Genomic DNA, 23,866 nt, shown 5'->3' with positions numbered 1-23,866 from the left:
TGACAGCAAGAAATGGAAACAAAATTGAAAGAATAATATTATCAATGATAATAGTAATGATATTTTCTACTTAAAACAGAAGGCCTGAAATTTGCAGGGAGGGGACTAGTCAATAACATCGATCCTAGTGTATCACTGGTATTTAATTTATTGACTCCCGAAGGCCGAAAGGCAAAGTTGACCTTGGTGGAATTTGAACTCAGAATGTAAAGACCAACGAAATGCTGCTAAGTATTTTGTCTGGTGTGCTAATGATTCTGCCAGCTAAGACCTGAAATTTGGGAGAAGGAGCAAGTTAGTTACATTAACCCCAATGTTTCATTGGTACTTAATTTATTGTCCCTGAAAGGATTGAAGGGCAAAGTCAACCTTGGTGGAGTTTGAGCTCAGAGCATAGCGATGAGCGAAATATCACTAAGTTACTAAGCACTTTTTCCAGTGTGCTTAACGATTCTGCCAGCTCAGCCTTAAAAAAAAAAATAACAATAATCTTTTCTACTTTAGGCACAAGGCCCAGAAATTTTGGGGGAGGGAGCCAGCCAATTAGATTGACTCCAGTACTCAGCTGGGACTTAATTTATTGACCCTGAAAGGATGAAAGGCAAAGTTAACCATGGCAGATTTTGAATATGATAATAATGTCCTGATGCAGTACCAGACAGTGGCTCTCATGGCTTTTGATCTTAACTGATTGGAAGTGTTATCATGTACATTGTTTTGTCTTGGTATAAAAGATGGGCTACAGCAAATATTCTGCTCAATACCACAGATTTGCCTGTCAGTTGTTTGACCTTAACCAGTTGACCATGTCCCTTAGTGGCTGACGATATGTGCATCTCTGATCACGAGTAGACGTAGTGGGTGAGCATCATAGTCGTGTGTTGAAAGGAATTCTTAGAGGTTTGGCTAATTCACCTTTGGAAACAAGGGGGTTTTGTTCAGGGATCTTTTGAGCAGGATGGCCTACTCGACCAGAAGAAAATTCTAACTGGGCCCCACCTGCAAGGTCATGTGCTGTTTATCTTGATATGAGATCACCACGTCGTGCACATATGGTTGTGATGCATGTGCCTGGTGTACCCTTATCAGATGGGTAGTCATGACGGGTATACTGGGCTTCATATATTTTTATCCCAGTGTCACTTTAATGGCATGCGCTGCTCTCTTACTCAGTAATGATAATAGTAATAATAATAATAACAATAATAATGATAATAATAATAATAATAATGATGATGATTTCAGGAAGACACTCAGCAAGACATGTAAACAAAATTGAAAGAAGAAAAAATATAATAATGATAAATATTATTATTATTACTTTTTTCCCCCTTGGTAGAAAAATGTCATCATAAAAATGTACATATTTTTTTTGTTTCAAATGAAATTTGTATTGGGGAAATTGCAAAACTTGTTACTTTTACCTTCAGGAATATAATATGTACATTATGTTAGACAATGTTCAAAAATGTTATTACCTATGTCAGCAAAATATATTAAATTATTTCTAAATTGTATTCTTTTCCTAGACGAAAGTTATGTAGATAACATAAACGAAATTTTTGAAGGAGTTTTCTCTTTAAATTTATGTTTTTTACTGATAGTATGTTTTGAATACTTGTGCAAATCTGTATATTTTGGAAACAGATATTTCAATATTTCCTGATCTTAATACCTTTTATTACTTATCTTTCACTTGTTTCAGTCTTTGAACTGTGGCCATGCTGGGGCATTGCCTTGAAGGGTTTAGCTGAGCAAATCAAGTCCAATACTTAGTTTTTTTTTCTAAGATTCCTACTCTCTCTCTTTTTACTCTTTTACTTGTTTCAGTCATTTGACTGTGGCCATGCTGGAGCAATGCCTTTAGTCAAACAAATCGACCCCAGGACTTATTCTTTGTAAGCTTAGTACTTATTCTATCAGTCTTTTCTGCCGAACTGCTAAATTACAGGGACGTAAACACACCAGCATCGGTTGTCAAGTGATGTTGGGCGGGGGGGACAAACAGACACACAAACATATACACACACATACATATATACAACAGGCTTCTTTCAGTTTCTGTCTACCAAATCGACTCACAAGGCTTTGGTCGGCCCGAGGCCATAGTAGAAGACACTTGCCCAAGGTGCCACGCAGTGGGACTGAACCTGGAACTAGGCTCCAATCTGATCTGGCAGAGTTTCTACTGCTGGATGCCCTTCCTAACGCCAACCACTCAGAAAGTGTAGTGGGTGCTTTTATGTGCCACCGACACGAGGGCCAGTCAGGCTGTACTGGCAGCATCTACGCTCAAACGGTGCTTTTTACGTGCACCGGAGCCAGTCCAGCGGCACTGGCAATGACCTTGCTCGAATGTTTTTTCATGTGCCATCAGCATAAGTGCCAGTAAGGCAATGCTAGTAACGATCACGCTTGAATGGTGCTTCTTATGTGCCACCAGCACGGAAGCCAAGTTAGCTGCTGTGGAAATGATCATGCTTGGATGGTGCTCTTAGCACTCCACTAACACAGATGCCAGTCATTGAATTTGATTTCGATTTCACTTGCCTCAACAGGTATTTGCAAGCAGAGTTTAGTGTCCAATGAAGGAAAGGTACACATAAGTGGGCTGGTTACACCCCTAGCATAGGCCACAAATAATGTTATTCAGTAAATTTGATTGCTTTTTGTTTATATTTTCTTTTTACTCTTCGGTTTTGTTGTTGTTTAAAATGTTATATTTTTCTGACCAGAAATAACATTCATTTTGTAGGTTCAACGAAATGTTGCTATCACTTGTATATTGGTCATTGATGAGATTATCGTGACAGCAAGTGCTGACAATGTACTGCGTATGTGGAAGATGGATATGGAACAGGTAAAGTGTTTTCTTTTTGCAACATTGTTATTGTTGATATCATAAGAATTTATAAACCTTCGAGAGAACGTGAAATAATTTCGTTTTTGGATTTGGTTTGCAAGATTACTCTTTTAGTTGTTTCAGTCATATTCGACTGTGGCCATGCTGGAGCACCACCTTTAGTCGAGCAAATCGACTCCAGGACTTATTCTTTGTAAGCCTAGTACTTATTCTATCGGTCTCTTTTGCCGAACCGCTAAGTTACAGGGACATAAACACACCAGCATCGGTTCCCTAGTGATGTTGAGGGGACAAACACAGACACACAAACATGCGCACACACACACACACACACACACATATATATATATATATATATAATATATATATATATGTACAACAGGTTTCTTTCTGTTTCCGTCTACCAAATCCACTCACAAGGCTTTGGTCGGCCCGAGGCTATAGTAGAAGACACTTGCCCAAGGTGCCACGCAGTGGGACTGAACCCGGAACCATGTGGTTGGTAAGCAAGCTACTTACCACATAGCCACTCCTATGCCTATTCTTTATATGAGTTCGTGTATTGAAACATATTCTATTATGTCTGAGGAGAGTCATTTTATTTTTGTGCCTTATAATGTAACACACTCACCGGTAAAATTTTAGGAAAATATAAATAAGAACTAAGTGGAAATTTTACTGGTGAGTGTGTTACATTATAAGGCACAAAAAGAAAATGACTCTCTCCAGACACAACAGTGAAATAATTTGTTTTTGGATAGGTGGATCTTGAAGCACATAAAGGTATCTTTTGTTCTGTTGTGTCTGGGGAGAGTCATTTTCTTTTTGTGCCTTATAATTTAACACACTCACCGGTAAAATTTCCACTTATTTCTTATTTTTATTGTCCTAAAATTTTTGTTGCGTCTTGCAACCTTTTCAATAGTCTTGACTCTCAGAATATGCTTCAACACACAAACTCATATAAAGAATCTTGCAAACCAAATCCCAAAACGAAGTATATTTTGTTGTTTACTTGTTTCAGTCATTCAACTATGACCATGCTGGAGTACCACCTTAAGGTACTTATTTATCTGTCTTTCGCTGAACTGTTAAGCTACAGTGATGTGGTCGAACCAACACTGATTATCAAGCTGTTTGGTAGGGGTGAGGGGTACAAACATAGACACCAAAAACTCACATGCACACACACACATGTATGACAGGCTTCTTTTAGTTTCCATCTACCATGTGGTTGGGTATAAAATTCTTATCACACAGCCATACCTGTTTAAATAATTTAAATAATAAACCTTTGCCAATTTCTATCCCAAAGTGTTTTTCAGTACAATATTTACATGCTATTGTTTATAGATTTATGTACTTCAAGATTCACTGTTCCAAAAAAAACAAAAAAACAATCGTTATTTCTATATTTGGTTGGTAGTGAGTGACCTTAAGTTGATAAATACTGTATTTAAGTCTATTTGATGAATTTTATCTCTTCTTGTGTATTAGTCACAAACTTATCTAGTTGAGCATTCTTGCCTGCACTTCTCAAGACACCTGATGAAGGCTGAAGGGTATATCAGCCAAAATGTGTTAACAACAAACAAGATGAGGACAAATATCCATGTGGGATGAAGTTAAAATAATAGACAGAGAACACCACTGGAAAATACGAAAACTAAAAGAAGCAGCACATACACTAGGACACAACAACCTCCTAAGCGGACCGATTTCAGATATGAATAGCATATGGGAACCGGTATTAAGGAAGGATAGGAAAATATTAGATTTATAGGCCCTAAAATTCACTCCATAATTGCCCACATATGGCATTGTGGTTCAGAGCGCAGGCTACTAAACCCAAGATTCGGAGTTCGATTCCAGGCAGTGACCTGAATAATAATAATAATAATATTTGAGAATCAAGAACAGTGGAGAAAAGTTTCCAATGGCCTATACTTCATAGGAAGCAAAGAACTTAACTGTAACTAACCCTTTTAGGACCACCTATCAAAGGAGCCTTTATGAAGTTGCTAGATCTTCAAGAATCAGCGGCGAAATCTCCCTCAAATCACACCTATCTTCATAAGAAAGGAAGATCAAATTTTACAACATAGCCCGAGGTATATATGAAGAGACTGAATAGTCATGACTAGGGGTCTTTTGATCTTAAATTCTACCTAATTACGGATGGTCTAGGGCTAAACAACAACAACAGTACACTCATCCCTCTTCTCTTATCATCCCTCCCAATTCTCAGCCCCTGGTCCCATACCTTTGTTAGGGGCCAGTGTGTCAGTCATAGGAATTCCATCCCCCTCTTTTCTAATAGATATTACCTTATAGCCATTCAAACTCATCACCAACTGCAGCAAGGACTTCTTTCTGAGTATTTAGTGTATTTCAGTCCAGAGGTGAGGGTCATTTGTGCTGTAGGGGATGATGGGCTTTCTGATGGCTAATAAACTTAAGCCCAATTCTTGCCCTAAACAGCCTATTGCAAGAATCACATTGGATTGTAAATACTGGTTGAGATTGGGTTGCCCTATCTTTCCTACATTATCATTTGATTCCCATTTCTGTCATTCAAACTAAACAGCACCTGTGACACTCTCACCACATCAAGTAGGAATTAATGGGGTATATGAATATATAGGCATAGGAGAGGCTATGTGGTAAGTAGCTTGCTTACCAACCACATAGTTCCGGGTTCAGTCCCACTGTATGGCACCTTGGGCAAGTGTCTTCTACTATAGCCTCGAGCCGACCAAAGCCTTGTGAGTGGATTTGGTAGACGGAAACTGAAAGAAGCCCGTAGTATATATGTATGTATATATATATATATATATATATATATATATTCTCTTTCTCTTTCTCCCGTCTGTCTTGGTAGACAATGGGTCGCACCAAGGGTGGGGCCTACTTTGATGATGAGCAGCGTCTGCTGTGACTGAATAGTCCAATTCTAGAGTGGCAGTCCCTGGTACAGTTGCTGCACACGAACATCGATGGGTACGTGTGGGGTGTTGCTGCAGTTGTCCTCTTCCTGTCCCGCCTGTCCGACCACAGCTGTGCTCTCCTTTCCTCAGCCATGGAAACGCCTTTCCTCACTGTCTGACGCCAGGCAGAGCGGTCGTGTGTGTGTATATATGTTTGTTTGTCTGTGTTTGTCCCCCCAACATCGCATGACAACCGATGCTGGTGTGTTTACGTCCCCGTAACTTAGCGGTTCGGCTAAAGCAACCGATAGAATAAGTACTAGGCTTACAAGGAATGAGTCCTGGGGTCGATTTGCTCGACTAAAGGCGGTGCTCTAGCATGGCCACAGTCAAATGACTGAAACAAGTAAAAGAATAAAAGAATATGATGGGGTATAGGAATTGATGGGATATATGAAGCACATAGGCCCTCCTTCCCCCACTTCTGACACCTCCCACCAAAAAAAAAAATTTAATTTACCATCTCTGAGTCAATTACGTAACTTTTAATTATATTTCTATTTATTTGTTTTTTGTTTCTTTTAATTTCAGATTGCTCAGTTTTACTGCGTAGCACCTGTAACTAATATGACTTTCTGCCAACGGACACAGGCCGGAGATATTCATATCATTGCTGGAGACCAACTCGGCAAAATCTACTTTCTAACATTAAAGTTTTAAAATTTTTTTTCTAAATTTAATTTCTAAATAGAAATGTCTTTAAAAAAAAAAAAAACCCCAAAAAATAAACAAGACAAAACAAATATTATCCCAAGTATTGCCAAGGTCATCTTGGCTTTTTCATTTTTAATTTAGGATCTGTAAAACAAGGTACAAATCTAGTACTGCAATGAATGGAATCTACTAAACCGTTCCTCTCAGACTTCAGGCCCTGTGCCTATATTAGAAACAATTGCTGGCAGAATCGTCAGAGTATGAAAGAAAATTCTTTGTGGTATTTGTTCCAGCTGTATATATTCTGAGTTCAAATAGCACTGAGGCAAATTTTGTCTTTCATACTTCCAGGGTGGGTAAAATAAAGTACCAGAAAACTACTGTGGTTGATGGTATCAACTAACAACTGCCCTTCAAAATTACTGGCCTTGTATCTAAATTAGAAACTGCTTATTATTATTATTATTGTTCAAATTCTGCTGAGGTTGATTTTGCCTTTCAGCCTTTCATGGTTGATAAAATAAATACCAGTTGAATACTGGGGTTGATGTAATCGACTACCCGTCCTCTCCCAAATTTTCATGCCTTGTGCCTTTAGTAGAAACGACTATTTATACCATTATCATTAATACTTCTTTGTACTTTTCCTTAAACTATATGCATTGCATTTTTATACCGTCCTTATTAATCACTTTTCCTTAGAATTTTTTCTTTTTTTCTGAATAAAAAACAAAAGAAAAAAAGCAAAACAAAGAGAAAAAACAAAACAAAACAAAACAAACAAAAAACAGCCATCTCTTAATACTCTGAATATTCTGAACGCAGAATGTAAAAATTCAAATCCTCACAGAATCAATTTTGCCTTTTGAGGAGTAAATAAAATAAGTACTAGTCCAGTACTGGTTTGATATTATTATTATTATTATTATTATTATTAAGGCAGAGAGCTGGTAGAATTGTTAGCACACTGGACGAAATGCTCAGCAGTATTTTGCTCGTCGCTAAGTTCTGAGTTCAAATTACACCGAGCTCAACTTTGCCTGTCATCCTTTCGGGGTTGATAAAATAAGTACCAGTTGAACACGGATGGGGGCGATGTAATCAACTCATCCCCACTTCCCCCAAGCTGCCCTTGTGGCAAAAATTTGAAATAATTATTATAAAACATTATCATTATTATTATTATTGTTGTTGTTGTTAATAACTTATTGTTATTGTTGTTATTTTTGCCTCATTATTATTATTATTATTATCAAATGGTAGCACCTCAGGCAAAATGCTTAGTGGTATTTAGTCTGTTTTTATGTTCTGAGTTCAAATTCCGCTGAGGTCAACTTTGCCTTTCATCCTTTTGGGGTCGATAAATGAAGCACCAGTTGGGTACTTGGGTCGATCTAATCAACTGCTCGAAAAATTTCAGGCCTTGTGCCTAGAGTAGAAAAGGATATTACCGTTATTAGGGTGGTGAGCTGGCAGAATCGTTCGCACTCTGAGCAAAATGCTTAGCAGCATTTCAACTGTTTTTACATTCTGGGTTCAAATTCTGCCGAGGTTGACTTTTCCTTTCATTTTTTTGATGAACTGAGAGCTCGGAACTGAGAAAGCTAATAAGGAGAGTACAGGAGGTGGTCGAAAAAGCCAGCTTCTATATATGGCTGAAGCAGGAAGACCAAAAATGTCTTGAAAGTCATTACATGCCGGCAGGAAATAACATCACTAGGTGAGACAAGCTGACACTGAATTAGCTTCCTGATTGACAGGTGACGGTCTCGTTTAGAGAATGCATGGGCTAAGACTATGCACCCTCCATTGGTTAGTTAAAGTTGAGACAGTGTCATGTGACAACTTGCTGGGACTACCTGCTGGAGCCTAGCAGCAGGTATTTAAAGGGAAATTTGAAAAGACAGGCAGTTGCCTGTTGACACTCGTTGACGCTACATCGAAGAGGCCAGGAAACAGAAGAAAGAAGAAGAAAGAAGACATGCACCCAACACCAGAGCTGAAGACACCTTTGAAAGGGTGGGGGGACCCGCCACATCAAAACGGTGGAGGAGTAGGGGCCAAAACCAGACGTGGTTCCTCCTGATGATGTCTTGAGCTAACTGGATCCTATAAAGGAGCTGTTGTAGTAGCAGACCACAAAACACGTTGAAATTCCTCAGTTACGCACTGGAGCCAGAGCCAATGTAATCAATTAGCCCTCCCCCGCCCTCCCACAAAGTTTCAGGCCTTGTGCCTATAGGAGAAAGGGCCATTAAGGTGACGAGCTGGGAAAGTCATTAGCAGATTAGGCAAAGTGCTTAGCAGCATTCTGTCTGTCCTTACATTCTGAGTTCAAATTCCACTGAGTTCGACTTTGCCTTTCATCTCTTTGGCATTGATAAAACAAGTACCAGTTAAGTACTGGGGTTGATGTAGTCAACTTACGTCCTTCCCCAGACTTGCTGGCCTTGTGCCAAAATTTGAAACCACCATTACACACTAGATGTGGTGAGCTGGCAGAATTGTTAGCAAGCCAGGCAAAATACTTCGTGTCATTTCATGTCTTTACGTACTGAGTTCAAATTCCACTGAGGTTGACTTTGCCTTTCATTCTTTCGGGGTCGATAAATCAAGTACCAGTTGAATACTGGGCTTGATTTACGAGGTAGTGCTGAAATGTTCCTGGCTTTGGGTAAAAGAAAATACAGACGGATCAGTTAATTATGATTTTAATCAACATATTCCCTTCTCAGATTAACACACTTATTGCAGTGGTCCTTCAGTTTTTCTAAGCCTTGCAAAAGAACTTGGAAGGTTTGGGCCTCCAGCCAGGCCTTAAAGATATCCTTAAAGAACTTTTCAGCACCCCCTTATAATTGACTTACCCCTCCTCTGAGCCAGAATTTCAAACTAATATTATTACCATTATTGAAGTCCCTGTTGTTTTTGGATATATACATGTACAAGAAAAAAGCGAAAATAATAAGTAAACTGTTATTGGTGCAGTTAACATTGTTTACAACGATACTGTTATTTCATTTCTGTATGACCCGATTAACTATCTAGGTAGTAATCTTGTATCCTACTTCCAAAGATGTTTTAAGCATCTCTGTAACAATCCCTGGTGGACCCGCATCTGATGGGCCCTCTTCTTGTCCTTCATATCCTTGATTACTTTATCCACCACACATCTGTCAGCTTAAATCACTAGTCCCTCTGTTGGGTTAGCATGGGGTTATACCTGTGTATCCCATATGTTTAATAAGCATTTAATATATTTTATACTAGAAAGGCGATGAGCTGACAGAATCGTTAGCATGCCGGGCGAAATGCCTAGCGGTATTTCGTCTGTCTTTACGTTCTGAGTTCAAATTCCGCCGAGGTCGACTTTGCCTTTCATCCTTTCGGGGTCGATAAATTAAGTATCAGTTACGCGCTGGGATCGATGTAATCGACTTAATCCCTTTGTCCTTGTTTGTCCCCTCTATGTTTAGCCCCTTGTGGGCAAAAAAACAAAAAAAGAATCGTAAGCAAGTCGGACTAAATGCTTAGCGGCATTTCTTCCGACTTTACGTTCTGAGGTAAAATTCCGTCGAGGTCGACTTTGCCTTTCATCCTTTCGAGATCGACAAAATAGGTACCAGTTTAACACTGATCGGGGTCGATGTAATCGACTTAATCCCTCCTCCGTAATTGTTTAAAAATTGGAAACCAATATATTTTACACTAGCAGTATCGCCCGGTATTGCTCGGGTTTGTTTCGACCCTTTAGAATTGAAATTTTTGAAAAGTAAAACTTTTGCATTATGTAGCTTGTTATTCTCTTTAAGTGAACATTTTCCTGGTTGAAATACACCGAAAAATGGCAACACGGCAGTCAAAACATCGTAAAAAATAGGATTTTCATTAAAAAAAAAGCACCTTTTGATGTAAATAATTTTTGTGTTAACATGGTCCGATTTGAATTTTTTCTTCTACGTAAGGAAGAGCAAGCCTTCTATCATACTCTCAATTTTGGTCAACTTGCGCCGCAGGGTCTCTGAGGAGATAGTGTTAGTTGAAGGCTACCAAACCTGCCATATACAGACTTTAGCTTATATATATATATATATATATATATATATATATATATTAGGGCCTATCTCTATGTAACATCTTCACCTAATACTCTTGGGTCTTACCTATGTAATAACAGTGTGTAGGAGTGTGAAGGTGCATGGTTAAGTGGTTTGGGCATTTGGTTCACAAGTGTTGAGTTCAATTCCCAGCTTTGCGTTGTATCCTTGAGTAAGACAATCATTCTACAGTGGTCCAGTCCACTCAGTTGGCAAAAATGAGTTGTACCAGTAATTTAAAGGGCTAGCCTTTCCATACACTGTGTCACGCTGAATCTCCCTTAGGACTACGTTTAGAGTACGCGTGTCTGTGGAGTACTCGGCCAGTCGCACATTAATTTCACAAGCAGGCTGTCCTGTTGATCGGATCAACATTCGCCGTCGTAACCGACGGAGTGCCAGTTAGAGTCAGCAGGAAAAAAATAATTTCGATTAACTGAAATTATCCATGTAATTAGTCGATAAAAACTCCCTCTGGGGGTGTTCTTTACATTCTAAAAAAAAAATCAACCAAAGGTGCTGTTTTATTACATCACACGAAACGAAGTAATGAAGCAGCGATCGATATCACGCTTTTCGATAAACAATATTTATCAATTATGCCTTTTGTATGAGATCAATATAAGCAAGTTATTTCCACTGCTTACTCTCCTAAACATCACGCGTAATATATTTGGTGATAAGGGAAACAGAGCGTCTCCAGGTTCAAACTACTTTAAGGGCGGCCTTGAACTTTGCTAATTGATTTGGTAAATCACAGCATGATAGCAAAAATGGTAAACAGTAGCTACGTTTGTACTGGTTGACTTCAGATTTTTTAAATAATTGTTATCATCTATTTTATTCGTTAGTCAGAGCAGGTGAAGAAGCATCTGTGATCTTTTTTTAAGGCTTTTCCGGTTTCGTGAAATCAATGGGATTAACGATCAGTTCTATCCCTAATGTATAGGTCAATGCCTCCAGAAAGAAATAGGAAATCATCATCATCATCATCATCGTTTAACGTCCGCTTCCCATGCTAGCATGGGTTGGACGATTTTGACTGAGGGCTGGCGAACCAGATGGCTGCACCAGGCTCCAATCTTGATTTGGCAGAGTATAAAAAAAAATAAAACTAATAAAAATGTGGACAAAGACGAACCAATGAAGAAGTCGTTACGTAGTCGTACGAAGTATTAAAAATAGCTGCTTGATATTCTAATCGTCTTAAAAAATGGAAGGACACCTTGGGTAATTTTGGGGGGTATAGTACGTCGGAAATATCTCTTTTTTACTCTTTTACTTGTTTCAGTCATTTCACAGCGGCCATGCTAGAGCCACCGCCTTTAGTCGAGCAAATCGACCTCAGGACTTATTCTTTGTAAGCCCAATACTTATTCTCTCGGTTGCCGAACCGCTAAGTTACGGGGACATAAAACCGTAAGCACACCAGCATCGGTTGTGAAGCGATATTGGCGGGACAAACACAGACACATAAACACATATATACGACGGACTTCTTTGCGTTTCCGTCTACCAAATCCACTCACAAGGCTTTGGTCGGCCCGAGGTTGAAGACACTTGCTCAAGGTGCCATACAATGGGACTGAACCTGGAACCATGTGGTTGGTAAGCAAGCTACTTACCATACTGCCGCTCCTACACTTATGATAACATTTTTATAACAAATCATACAATTTCTATTGAGGAGGCCAAAATATCAACAATGTGTTGAAGTATTGAATCAAAAGGATCTGACTCTTTTAATCCAATCTCTTGTCGCCACAATAACTAAACTTTTTAGTGGGGAGATAGCCCAAATTTTTAATGATGGCGAGATAACAAAAAAAAATGCCAATGCGTATTTTGAGTGCCTAAGAATGAAGATTGTTATTCTTATGCCTAAATATGGCGCTGGTGCGGAGTGAGTAAAGCGAAAGAAAACGAAACAGGTTCGCATTGAGTGGGGTTTGGTGCAACTCCCTTATTATTGTTCTTCTTGTACGAGTTTCTATTTTGGAAAAAACAAAAAATAAAAAAAAATTTTGTTTTACAATTCGCTCCTTCTACATTTGTAACTCTCAAGCTCTTAACCTATATTTATAAAGCTGAAGTTGTCTGTGTGTGACAGGTTTGGTAGCCTTCAACTAACACTATCTCTTCCGAGACTCTGCGGTGCAAGTTGACCAAAATTGAGAGTATGATAGAAGAAGGCTTGCTCTTCCTTCCGTAGAAGATAAAATTCAAATCGGACCATGTTAACACCAAAAATTATTTACATCGAAAAGGTGCTTTTTTCCTATGAAAATCCCTATTTTTTACGATTTTTTGACTGCTGTGTCGCCATTTTTTGGTGTATTTCAACCAGAAAAATGTTCACTTAAAGAGAATAATAAGCTACATAATGCACAATTTTTTCTTTTCAAAAATTCCAATTCTAAAGGGTCGAAACAGACCCGAGCAACGCCGAGCAATAACTGCGAGTTTATCAGATAAAATGATTATGCAGTAATCCTTCGCTATATCACGGTTTATTATTTAAGCTTACGTTGATTCCTCCGTGGTGTTGTTTTGCATTTATGATAAAATAAATATATACAAATTATTAAAATAAAATAAAAATACAATACAGCACTATTTCTACTTCGCGGATTTTCACCTATCGCGAGGGGTTTTGGAACGTAACACCTGCGATAGTCGATGGATTGCTGTATTTCCCGCCAGTACATTTCTGGGCACTGGAACCCTCAAGATAAAGGAATTTAATTCTTGTCACTGTCCCCACTTCTCAGATAGAGTCGGTCTTAATTGCAATTTTGTAATTATAGCATTTTCTTGAGATGGAAATGACTCTTTTAATAAATCCAAAATTATTTTGTATAGTATTTGACATATTTGAATTTGTCTATGTTGTTCAAATATATCCCACTGGCCAGCCTAAGTTATTTCTCTTTGATCATATTTGCTTAAATTATACAAATTACCTTGGCCACAAATGTGTTCTACTCTTGTTGTATATGTATAAGTCTCTTGGCTCATGATTAATGCAAAACACTATAAGTATAATATATGCATTGGTAGACATTCACTGCCTTCTGAATATGCACATTTATTTGTAAACTTATTGCTACAGATTTTCTATAGAAATTAGAGCCGTCACTGAAAGTTACGCTGTTTCGTATACGAATACGTCTATGTAAAAAATGCGATCGAAAATAAAAGTAAAGGACGTATATGGATATTTCAGGATTTATTGTTCCTTCTTCAGCATCAGATCTAAGCCATTAACTATAACACATTGCTTAAACAGCCACTAAGTTTAGCAGCGTATCACAATTGGATATACCAGTTTTGCATATTAAACACATTCCTGGCAACTAGTACGATTGAATCGCACTGCTAACACAGGTAGGACGCAGTATTTACTTATAAGCCTTTAACGTACTTGGTTAGTGTATTATGTAGGCACGCGCTGTCAGTAATTACTCAGGTAGTTGGTGACCTTTATGGAATAAAACACACAAAACAAACGTAATAGAGGCACGCGACTGAGTTGAAAGCAGATTTACTTCTGCCTTTATAGCCCGTAAAGAAAACAGTGTACGCAGCACGTGTTTATTTATTTATGCGTCCTTTTCATGGGCCCGGTTCCTGTGGCGTATGTGTCCCCCCCCCCCCAGCTGGACGGGACGCCAGTCCATCGCAGCGTTATTCAAGAAAGAGTGAAAAAAAGTTGGGGCGAAAGAGTACAACAGGGGTCACCGCCACCCTCTGCCGGAAACTCGTGGAGCTTTTAGGTGTTTTCGCTCAATAAACACACACAAATATTTTTCGTCGAAGTTTAACTATGTCACCTTGATGATATATTTTTACGCGTGGACAAATAATAGAGAGATAATGTGGATCAGATGATATTACATACTGACAAGGGCTTGGTAAAGGACTGTTAGAATGTTTAGGCATACGGTCCTATACGTTCGGGTTTCAACCCTCACCGGAATTCAAAACAAGCCGTCTGTTCTTCCACGGTCGAGAAAATACATCGATCAAGTATTGGAGATCGATATAAATGATTATACTCTCCACTCACCCCAAAATATATGCTTTGTGTCTATAATCAATATTACAAATATATTGTTATTGCTATTTAACTCAGGTCATCCTGATAAACCCGGTTGAGGATCAAAGGGTTCCAACTATGACCAACCCGTATTTTTGCGCCCCCACCCTTTTTTCAGATATAGCATCTATGATTATATTAGCCAATGTACCCTTCCTTTAACCCAGTAGTATATGGTTTTAAAGGGATTTGGGTGTTTTTCCTAGCACATCGACGATCGAAAACGCAGAGGGGCCCCTGATTATGTGCGAGTATGCATATGGATGGGTACGTGTGTGTATGTGGGTGCATACAAGCCAAATAACCGGTTCAAGGCGTGTGTCAAACTGAAGAATCAAAGCGTGTGCACAAGTTTATAGTAAATATATACATTGTATAGAGAAAACACCCGAAGCCTATACAAAAACATCGAATATGTGTTTATTATTCATCCAAAGTAAACAGTACGTGTGTGCTGTTTACGTCACAGTAACAATATGTTTAGACGGAGCAAATAATTTCAACTGAATACAGAGAATACGATTGGTTAAAATTCGCAGATTTAAACTACGTATAAACTTATAAAATACATTTTTGTCAAAAAAAAACTAGTTGAAATTATTGTTTTCTTTTGACACATTCTACCAGTATACGAAGTTTCAAATTATTTAGTTAACTAGAAAAATCTGGCTTTCAAAACCCTAAACACTGGGCCATTGCGCCTCCGCACGCAGTACGTGTACTACATCATTACTATGCGTAGCTTTAATACTGAGATTGAAAAACAGGGGCGAATTATGCCTATCTAATATCTACAAATATATATATATATATATATGAAGCATAGTAATCAGAGTAACCTTCATAATTTTACTGAATTTGGTGTATATTTTGCCATAAAAAGAAAATGTTGCTATCAGTCTAGTTTATTCAATGTAGGCATTACTTACCCAGGCAGCACGCCCCTGGTATTACGGTTGCGTAACGAAATACAGTGTCCCTACTAGCATTTATTTGTCTTAGATGTGAAGTTTAACGTCTAGAAATTGGGTAGCTGTGCTCTACAAATTTTTTTAGTACTGTCCTGGATGTGCTATATCTTTAACAAAGAGTGTCGGTTACGGCTTGAATGCCTTTTGATCATAGGTTTGCTTAGTGAAGGCTAACTTGGAGTTAAACAGCAATAACGGCTTAATATCGAAAAGTTTGATATTAATGAAGAGGAAAAATAAGTGGTAATGAGAATGATGACGACAGTGAAGGGAAAGAAAATACAGGTAAAAGAAAATACAAGAAGGTAAAAGTTCTGGGTGGGTTAGGCAACTTAATACAATAAAAAGGAAGAAGGGGACAAACTCAAAATGACGAAGAGCAAAATAGGTTGCTGCTGCTGTTACTACTACTACTACTACTACTACTACTACTGCTGCTACTACTACTATTGCTGCTGCTTTTCATATAGTGGATTGAACCTTGAAATAAATATCCTATAATAAACTCATCCGTGGCAGTCTTCAGTTTCCTTCGACTTTTTCCGTCTCCCTTCATCATCATCTTCATAAAAACAACAACAACTACAAAACAAACATAGTGGTTAGAAGATGCGCCTGAAAGCTTTCTTGTTGCGACTCCTATGTATCCCCTGTGCAAAGTTCGAGAGTAATATATCGACTGAGTGAAGTGGAGTGATTTGGAGAGGGGAATGTGCGGTTAGTTTGCAGGAATATAAGGTCTGATCAATAAGTATCCGAACTGTTGCCATAGTAACGAAGCTAAAACACGCAGAGTAAAGTCGCTTGGCACAGATCAACCTCAAGCTCTGCTGTACATGCGCACTAAGTTTTAACGTTCTAGTACACTTCCGCTGTTTACAACAGTGCTTGGAAGGAAGGTGTGTAGCGTGTGATCGTCGTAGGCCATGACAGAGAGAAAGTTGTCATGACGATACTGCTCACAGGTTTACGCAAAGTTGCAGAAAGTGTATGGAGAGGAGTGTATGTGCCGCACACAAGTGTACGAGTGTTTCAGACGTTTCCAAGATGGCCGAAAAATGTCGATATTGAACGTTCTAGGAGACACACAACAAGAAGACCTGAGAAAAATATTGCAGATGTGCGTGCAGCTGTGAGGAGAAATTGTCGGCTCACCATGTGCAGATTAGTTATCAGAGGATGTGAAGATTTGGGTATGATACGCGTGTCTGCCAACTTTGGGTAAAAATTGCTTTCAGCTGATCAAAAAGACACTCAGATTTCAGTTGCACAAGATCTTGATTGTGTCGAGAGCGATGAAAACTTTTTGAAAACTTTGCATAGGCCTCTGAGCAGGTATCGCTAAGCTTTTGGCAAAATTTGATGCAAATTCTCCGCTCAACTTTCTCTGTAATGATCAATGCGACGATCACACGCTACACACCTTCCTTCCAAGCACTGCTGTAAAAAGCGAAAGTGAGCTAGACCGTCAACAGCAGAGGTCAAGGTCAATATGCGCCAAGCGGCTTCACTGTGCGTGTTTTAGCTTCGTTACTATAGCAACACCCTGGATACTTACTGATCAGACCACGTATACTCTGAAAGACCGTTGGTTTAAATGGTTTAGCAGTCAGATTAATCCGTTCAAATGTAATACTTATTCACTCATATTGTTTTGAGCTATCAAGCCTTATCACATAACTTGGAGATTTCGATGATATAATTGTTTTATTTTTAGAATGACATTGTAGGGTAGGTGTGAGAGACTTGATCTGGTTCGTTTGAACACAAAACAGGTACAATATTCTTTTCTTCTCTAAACACAAGACCTGAAAGTTTTGGGGAGGGTTGCCAGTCGATTAGATCGACCCCAGTACGCAACTGGTGCTTAATTTATCGACCTCGGAAGGATGAAAGACAAAGTCGACCTCGGCGGAATTTGAACTCATAAAACGGGTAAAATATTTTGGCTGGATATGGCCGGCTTAAATGCAAAAAGATTGCGCTGTTAAAAGTACGTAATACTGCAGTATGACCTAATTTTTCCAGCTGGTACGGTAGACAGAACTCTACAGCTATTTCCATACACACTTCACTCATGACCAATGCAATGCATTCTCCTTTTATCTCGGCGGTACATTTAATTGTACTTGTATCTGTGACATTTTAAACTTTTACCATTAAAGGCTTTTAATATTCCCAAATGGTTTTACCAGTGGCTGAAACACGTTTACTTTTGATAATTATACTTTCATTATAGTAACTGAAACAGCTAAAAGCGTTTTCGCCTCAATGTCTCATCCATCTTCACCAAATTCTAATAATACAGCATTAATAGCTCTCTCAGTTTATTTCGACTGTCAGATTAATGCCGTCGTATTGTGCAGATCCATTGAGACTTGAATTACTATGCTTCATTTCCCCGCTATTTATTTTGCTATAGTCACAGCCATAAAAATCTAGTGTGTGTAATGCATTATTTGGAATGGTTTATGTTTCTAGGTAGCCTTGGCCGTAAAGTCTAAAGTTAGTTATGGGTGAATTGAATTTTGAAATAGGATTTCGATTTAGGAGGAGAGGTTGGTAAAAAGTTACTATCTTTAATTCGTTTTTTTTTTTCGTGCCTGTGTGCACATATGGCTGTGAATTCTAGGTAATGAGTGATAAAGTACGATTGCGAATACAAGCAGTCGAAATGGGATTCCTCGGAGGTATTTCTGGAGTAGTGTTATACTACCCTGTGTGCATAGGTCGGAAATCAGGAAGTTTTTTCAGTAACTTCTTCGTATGAAAGCTCACAACAGGCGTGTGATCAGAATGTCGCAGGAAGGAATCACAAAGCGGACTCTTCAGGTCGAGTCAACCGACTGGAGACCTAGTTGGGTAGACAACGAGCTAGATGGTTGAATAATATCGGTATAAAAAGAAAATAGGTATGTTAAATTGACAGGAAAAAAAGGAAAAAAAAAAAAAAGAAAGAGTAAAGTGTTTTATGTTATGTTTAAAAAAGATTAAAAAATAGAACAATTGAAGAGAATGTATATAATGGTTCAAATACTTGCAATGGCATGTAACATGATAATTAATTGTTATGTAAATACATGATAATAATGGACTGTAGTAAAAAAAGATTAATGGTACTGCATGTGATGAGGGGAGCATGCAGCCATTCATAACCTCATTGTTATATAATCATCTCATTCATATTCGTTTTATGTATTTATTTCTTTATTGCCCACAAGGGGCTAAACATAGAGGGGACAAACAAGGACAGACAAAGGGATTAAGTCGATTACATCGACCCCAGTGGGGTACTTAATTTATCGACCCCGAAAGGATGAAAGGCAAAGTCGACCTCGGCGGAATTTGAACTCAGAACGTAACGACAGACGAAATACAGCTACGCATTTCGCCCGGCGTGCTAACGTTTCTGCCAGCTCGCCGCCTTATCCTCATTGTTATATATAATCATCTCATTCATATTCGTTTTATGTATTGTCCTCTCTGTGGTGTCCTGTCTGTTCTTGTTTGTACCCCTCTATGTTGGGCCCTTGTGGTTAATAAAGAAACTGGTTGAATAATATCGTTATTTTCAGTTGGTCATGTTTGGGAATCCAGCCGGAAAGTGTAATGACGGTTACTTTAATAGTGGATGGAGAAAATGGATGGATGGTTTCGATTAAAGCCATGTTATTTTACCTACGTATCATACTGTTCGTGAGAAAAGCAAACATGCCACAATAATCACCCTCACCACAGCCACCTCACGCACACATACTCACGCTAGTAAACGTTATATAAAATTCTTATATTTTAAAACCTGCTTATAGAAACCCTTGTAAATCACTTCAGGCTAATAACACTTTATCAAAAACATGTTGGAAATGCCGAAAGCTATCTCCGTTGTAAAACATGAGTTTTTAAGCAAACAAAACGAGCAAACGAAGCAAAATAAATCTAAAACTCAACTTCATTCGAAACATTACAACATTAGTGCGGCTCAGAATATTGCATTACTCTCTGTGGATCTTTTCGGTTTGAACGGCAGTTTTTTCTAGCGGTGTCATATGAAATTGTCACCCATAATTATGACCCTAGTATCTATCTATTGCAATTCAATCTGTGTTAATGTTGGTTAGGGGTGGGGGAAAGGGTATCTTTTTTTCTTCACAAATGTAAATAAACCCAATCTGTTTCTTAAACGAGGGACATATTCATACGGCACAGAATGTTTTTTACTTCAATGGGCGTCAGTGATTGGTTGAAATTGCAGAAATTGAAGAAAAAAAAATAACAAATATCTTACAAACTATAGAATTTTCTCAATAAAGCCAAGAGAAAAAGATGTTTTATAAACACATTCTACCAGTATACGAAGTTTAAAATTTTTTAGTTACCTAGAAATAAAGTTAAAAACTGCCGTTCAAACCGAAAAGATCATTCTCTGTTGAGAAATAAAGAAAACTCAAATGAGCTCAAAATAACAAAGGACATTTAAGGATTTAGTTATAGCTCTGATATGATGGAATGAATTGAATTCCATTCTGGATAAAATGACTTTATAGTGGCTAGCCTTTTATTTTTTTCGCTATGGATTTGAACATGTTTTAAAACCGCCCTCCCCGTAATGTGGAGGTAAATCAAATTATTAAATACTAGCAGTATCGCCCGGCGTTGCTCGGGTTTGTAAGGGAAATAACTATATAAGCATTTTTAGAGAGTTATAGCCAAAAAGTAGCAAAAAAATGCATTAAAAATGGAAAAAAATGATGGTAAATTTTTTTTTAAATCGTTGACTCATCGTAGACATTTTTAGAGAGTTACTTCCCTTATATAATAGCGAAAAAATGCATTAAAATGGAAAAAATGATGGTAAATTTCTTTTAAAATCGTAGACTCATCGTAGACGCGCGCTAATACCCAGAAGGGCTCGATATGAATCACGACTATAAGATACCCGGTTTTGGTTAAAAGGCACCGCAAAATGTGGGAGTAAGGAATCTAAATCGTAGGAGATAGACACACAACTTGACTTTTATATATAAAAATATCTAATTCAGTTCCAGTCAAATGTGTTGAGTGTCATTTCTTTCGTTCGTTGACTCGTGTATGTATGTTTGTAACAAAAACGTGCAAAGAGAAATAAGATATCGGCCTGTGCCACATGTGGGAGACCGCTTAGCCCTGCCTGACTGAGATTCGAAACCGAATCCACACACATTTGTTGCTCGTCAGACGAATGTCTGATCCCTTGTGTTTTATCTCTATACTGGGAGATTAATGAGAAACTCCTGATGTATGCATCTATGTTTCAAAATAAAGGCCGCAGTTTTGCACCTATGTAGCTGTAATTTTGAATAGGGGCACATTTTTGCCTGGAGAAGGTAAGTCTTAAGTTATGTAATTTTCTCAGATTATTTCTTATTTGTATTTCTTGATCGAGAGAAAAAAAAACACTGCAATAAACGTTATTTCCACCTGCTTCTGGAGAAGGTTGATCGAAATAACTCGGATCTTTTCTTTTTGAAAGCCAGATTTTTCAGATTTTTCTAGTTAACTAAATAATTTGAAACTTCGTATACTGGTAGAATGTGTCAAAAGAAAACAATAATTTCAACTAGTTTTTTTTTGACAAAAATGTATTTTATAAGTTTAAACGTAGTTTAAATCTGCGAATTTTAACCAATCGTATTCTCTGTATTGAGTTGAAATTATTTGCTCCGTCTAAACATATTGTTACTGTGACCACACACGTACTGTTTATTTTGGATGAATAATAAACACATATTCAGTGTTTTTGTATAGGCTTCGGGTGTTTTCTCTATACAATGTATATATTTACTATAAACTTGTGCACACGCTTTGATTCTTCAGTTTGACACACGCCTTGAACCGGTTATTTGGCTTGTATGCACCCACATACACACACGTAACCCATCTATACGAATACTCGCACATAATCAGGGCCCCTCTGCGTTTTCGCTCGTCGATGTGCTAGGAATAACACCCAAATCCCCTTAAAACCATATACTACTGGGTTAAAGGAAGGGTACATTGGCTAATATAATCATAGATGCTATATCTGAAAAAAGGGTGGGGGCGCAAAAATACGGGTTGGTCATAGTTGGAACCCTTTGATCCTCAACCGGGTTTATCAGGATGACCTGAGTTAAATAGCAATAACAATATATTTGTAATATTGATTATAGACACAAAGCATATATTTTGGGGTGAGTGGAGAGTATAATCATTTATATCGATCTCCAATACTTGATCGATGTATTTTCTCGACCGTGGAAGAACAGACGGCTTGTTTTGAATTCCGGTGAGGGTTGAAACCCGAACGTATAGGACCGTATCCCTAAACATTCTAACAGTCCTTTACCAAGCCCTTGTCAGTATGTAATATCATCTGATCCACATTATCTCTCTATTATTTGTCCACGCGTAAAAATATATCATCAAGGTGACATAGTTAAACTTCGACGAAAAATATAATGTAAAGCTGGCAGAATCGATTGTGCATCGGATAAAATGCCTAGCGTCATTTCTTACGAATCTTTACGTTCCGTGTTCGAATATTGCTGAGCTTTCCTTCTTTCGGGCGGTGCTTATAGAATAAGTACCAGTTGAATACAATCGACTAGTTCTTCCCATCAGCTTCAGGCCTTGTACTTACTTGGGAAAGAAATATTATTAAGGAAGGGGGTGGGGCAAGCTGGCAGAATCGTTCGTGCGTCGGACAAAATACCTTGTGGCATTTCTTCCGACTCCTCACGTTACCGTCGTCGTCGACTTTACCTTTCATGATCAATTAAGTACCAGTCAATGTAATCGATTAACCCCTCCTCCCAAATTGTTGGTCTTGTGCCAAAATTTTGTGCAATTTTATTTTTTATATCGAAACTAAATATATAGTTTTAGCTCTCAAGGTGAACTCCAAGCAATTACCTATGATGAAAGGTATTCTAGGTTTGACCATCCCAAGTGTGACACCTACTCCAAAGGCACGATGAAGTGGTGGGCAGTTAAAATGTTTTAAAACGTGGATTTTTCAGAAAAATAAGATTTAATGCGAATTACATGTATTTAAGAGTGACGAAAATTACCGAATCCCCTCCAAAAATTTACCATCGAAATTTCATTTTATTCTCGACAGCTATTTCGAAAGCCCGCCGTATTTGTATTATTATTCTGTCTGTTTAGGACTTTGTTATATGGGACGGTGATGTTTACATTTTAGCTATGTTAACTACGTCACAAAATAGCTGTTTACGTCACAGTAACAATATTTTGAGAAGCAGTAAATAATATGAGGCCGAAAGAAAGAATATCATTGGTTAAAATTCGAATTTTTAAACAACGTTAAACTTAGAAATTACAATTCCGTTTTCATTTTTGGTTTACAATTATGTTTTCTTTTGACACATTCTACCAGTATACGAAGTTTCAAATTGTTTAGTTAACTAGGAAAATCTGGCTTTCAAAAGGAAAAGATCCAATAAGTCAATTGCTTAATGGTAAATGATGCCAACTCCACTTCAACGCAACAGGCCTTTTCATATATGCTATATATATCGGTGTGGAGGCACATGGCCCAGTGGTTAAAGCAGCGGACTCGTAGTCGAGGGAGCGCGGGTTCAAATCTCAGACAGGGCGATGTGTGTGTTTATGAGCGAAATACCTAAGTTCCACGCGGCTCCGGCAGAAGGTAATGGCGAACTTCTGCTGACTCTTTCGCCACAACTTTCTCTCACTCTTTCTTCTTGCAGCTCACCTTCGACGGACCGGCGCCTCCTATAGGTGGGGAACCTATACGCCAAGGAAACCGGGAAACCGGCCCTTATGAGCCAAGCGTGGCTCGAAAAGGAACAAACAATACATATCGGTATTTTAATCTAAGGCTACTATAAGAGCATTTTAATTTACATAGACACACACACACGCGCACGGATTGGTTAACAAAGAAATAAAAAAACATTGTGGATGGTAACACACCTGAATGGTTACGAAGACTGGTTTACATTTACGAAGTACCGTTTTTGATCTTACTGTGTGGAATCTTGTGCAAGTGTTTTTTTTACAATAACTTTGGGTCGACCCAAGTCTCGCGAGTAAAAGTGAGTTTACGGAGAATGAATGAAAGCTTATTGGAGGTCTTATCACACACACACACACTCACTCACTTTCTCTCTCTTTCTCTCTCTCTCTTCTCT

The 23,866-nt window shown here is 38.3% G+C and overlaps 1 protein-coding gene across 2 annotated transcripts in view; it reads left to right on the top strand.

The window, feature by feature from the left end:
- Positions 1-6,567, top strand: part of LOC118762415 (telomerase protein component 1-like) — a 121,056-nt gene extending 114,489 nt beyond the window's left edge. For both annotated transcript variants that reach the window (XM_036500887.1, XM_036500886.1), the window contains 2 exons: positions 2,756-2,860; positions 6,382-6,567. In XM_036500887.1, coding sequence (XP_036356780.1) covers positions 2,756-2,860; positions 6,382-6,510 — 234 coding nt within the window. In that variant the 3' untranslated portion in view covers positions 6,511-6,567. The remainder of the gene's footprint in view (positions 1-2,755; positions 2,861-6,381) is intronic.
- The last annotated feature ends 17,299 nt before the right edge of the window (positions 6,568-23,866 follow it).

This window comes from Octopus sinensis, linkage group LG3, assembly GCF_006345805.1.
Source record: "Octopus sinensis linkage group LG3, ASM634580v1, whole genome shotgun sequence".
Lineage (NCBI taxonomy): Eukaryota > Metazoa > Mollusca > Cephalopoda > Octopoda > Octopodidae > Octopus > Octopus sinensis.
This window is presented reverse-complemented; position numbering and strand designations above follow the sequence as displayed.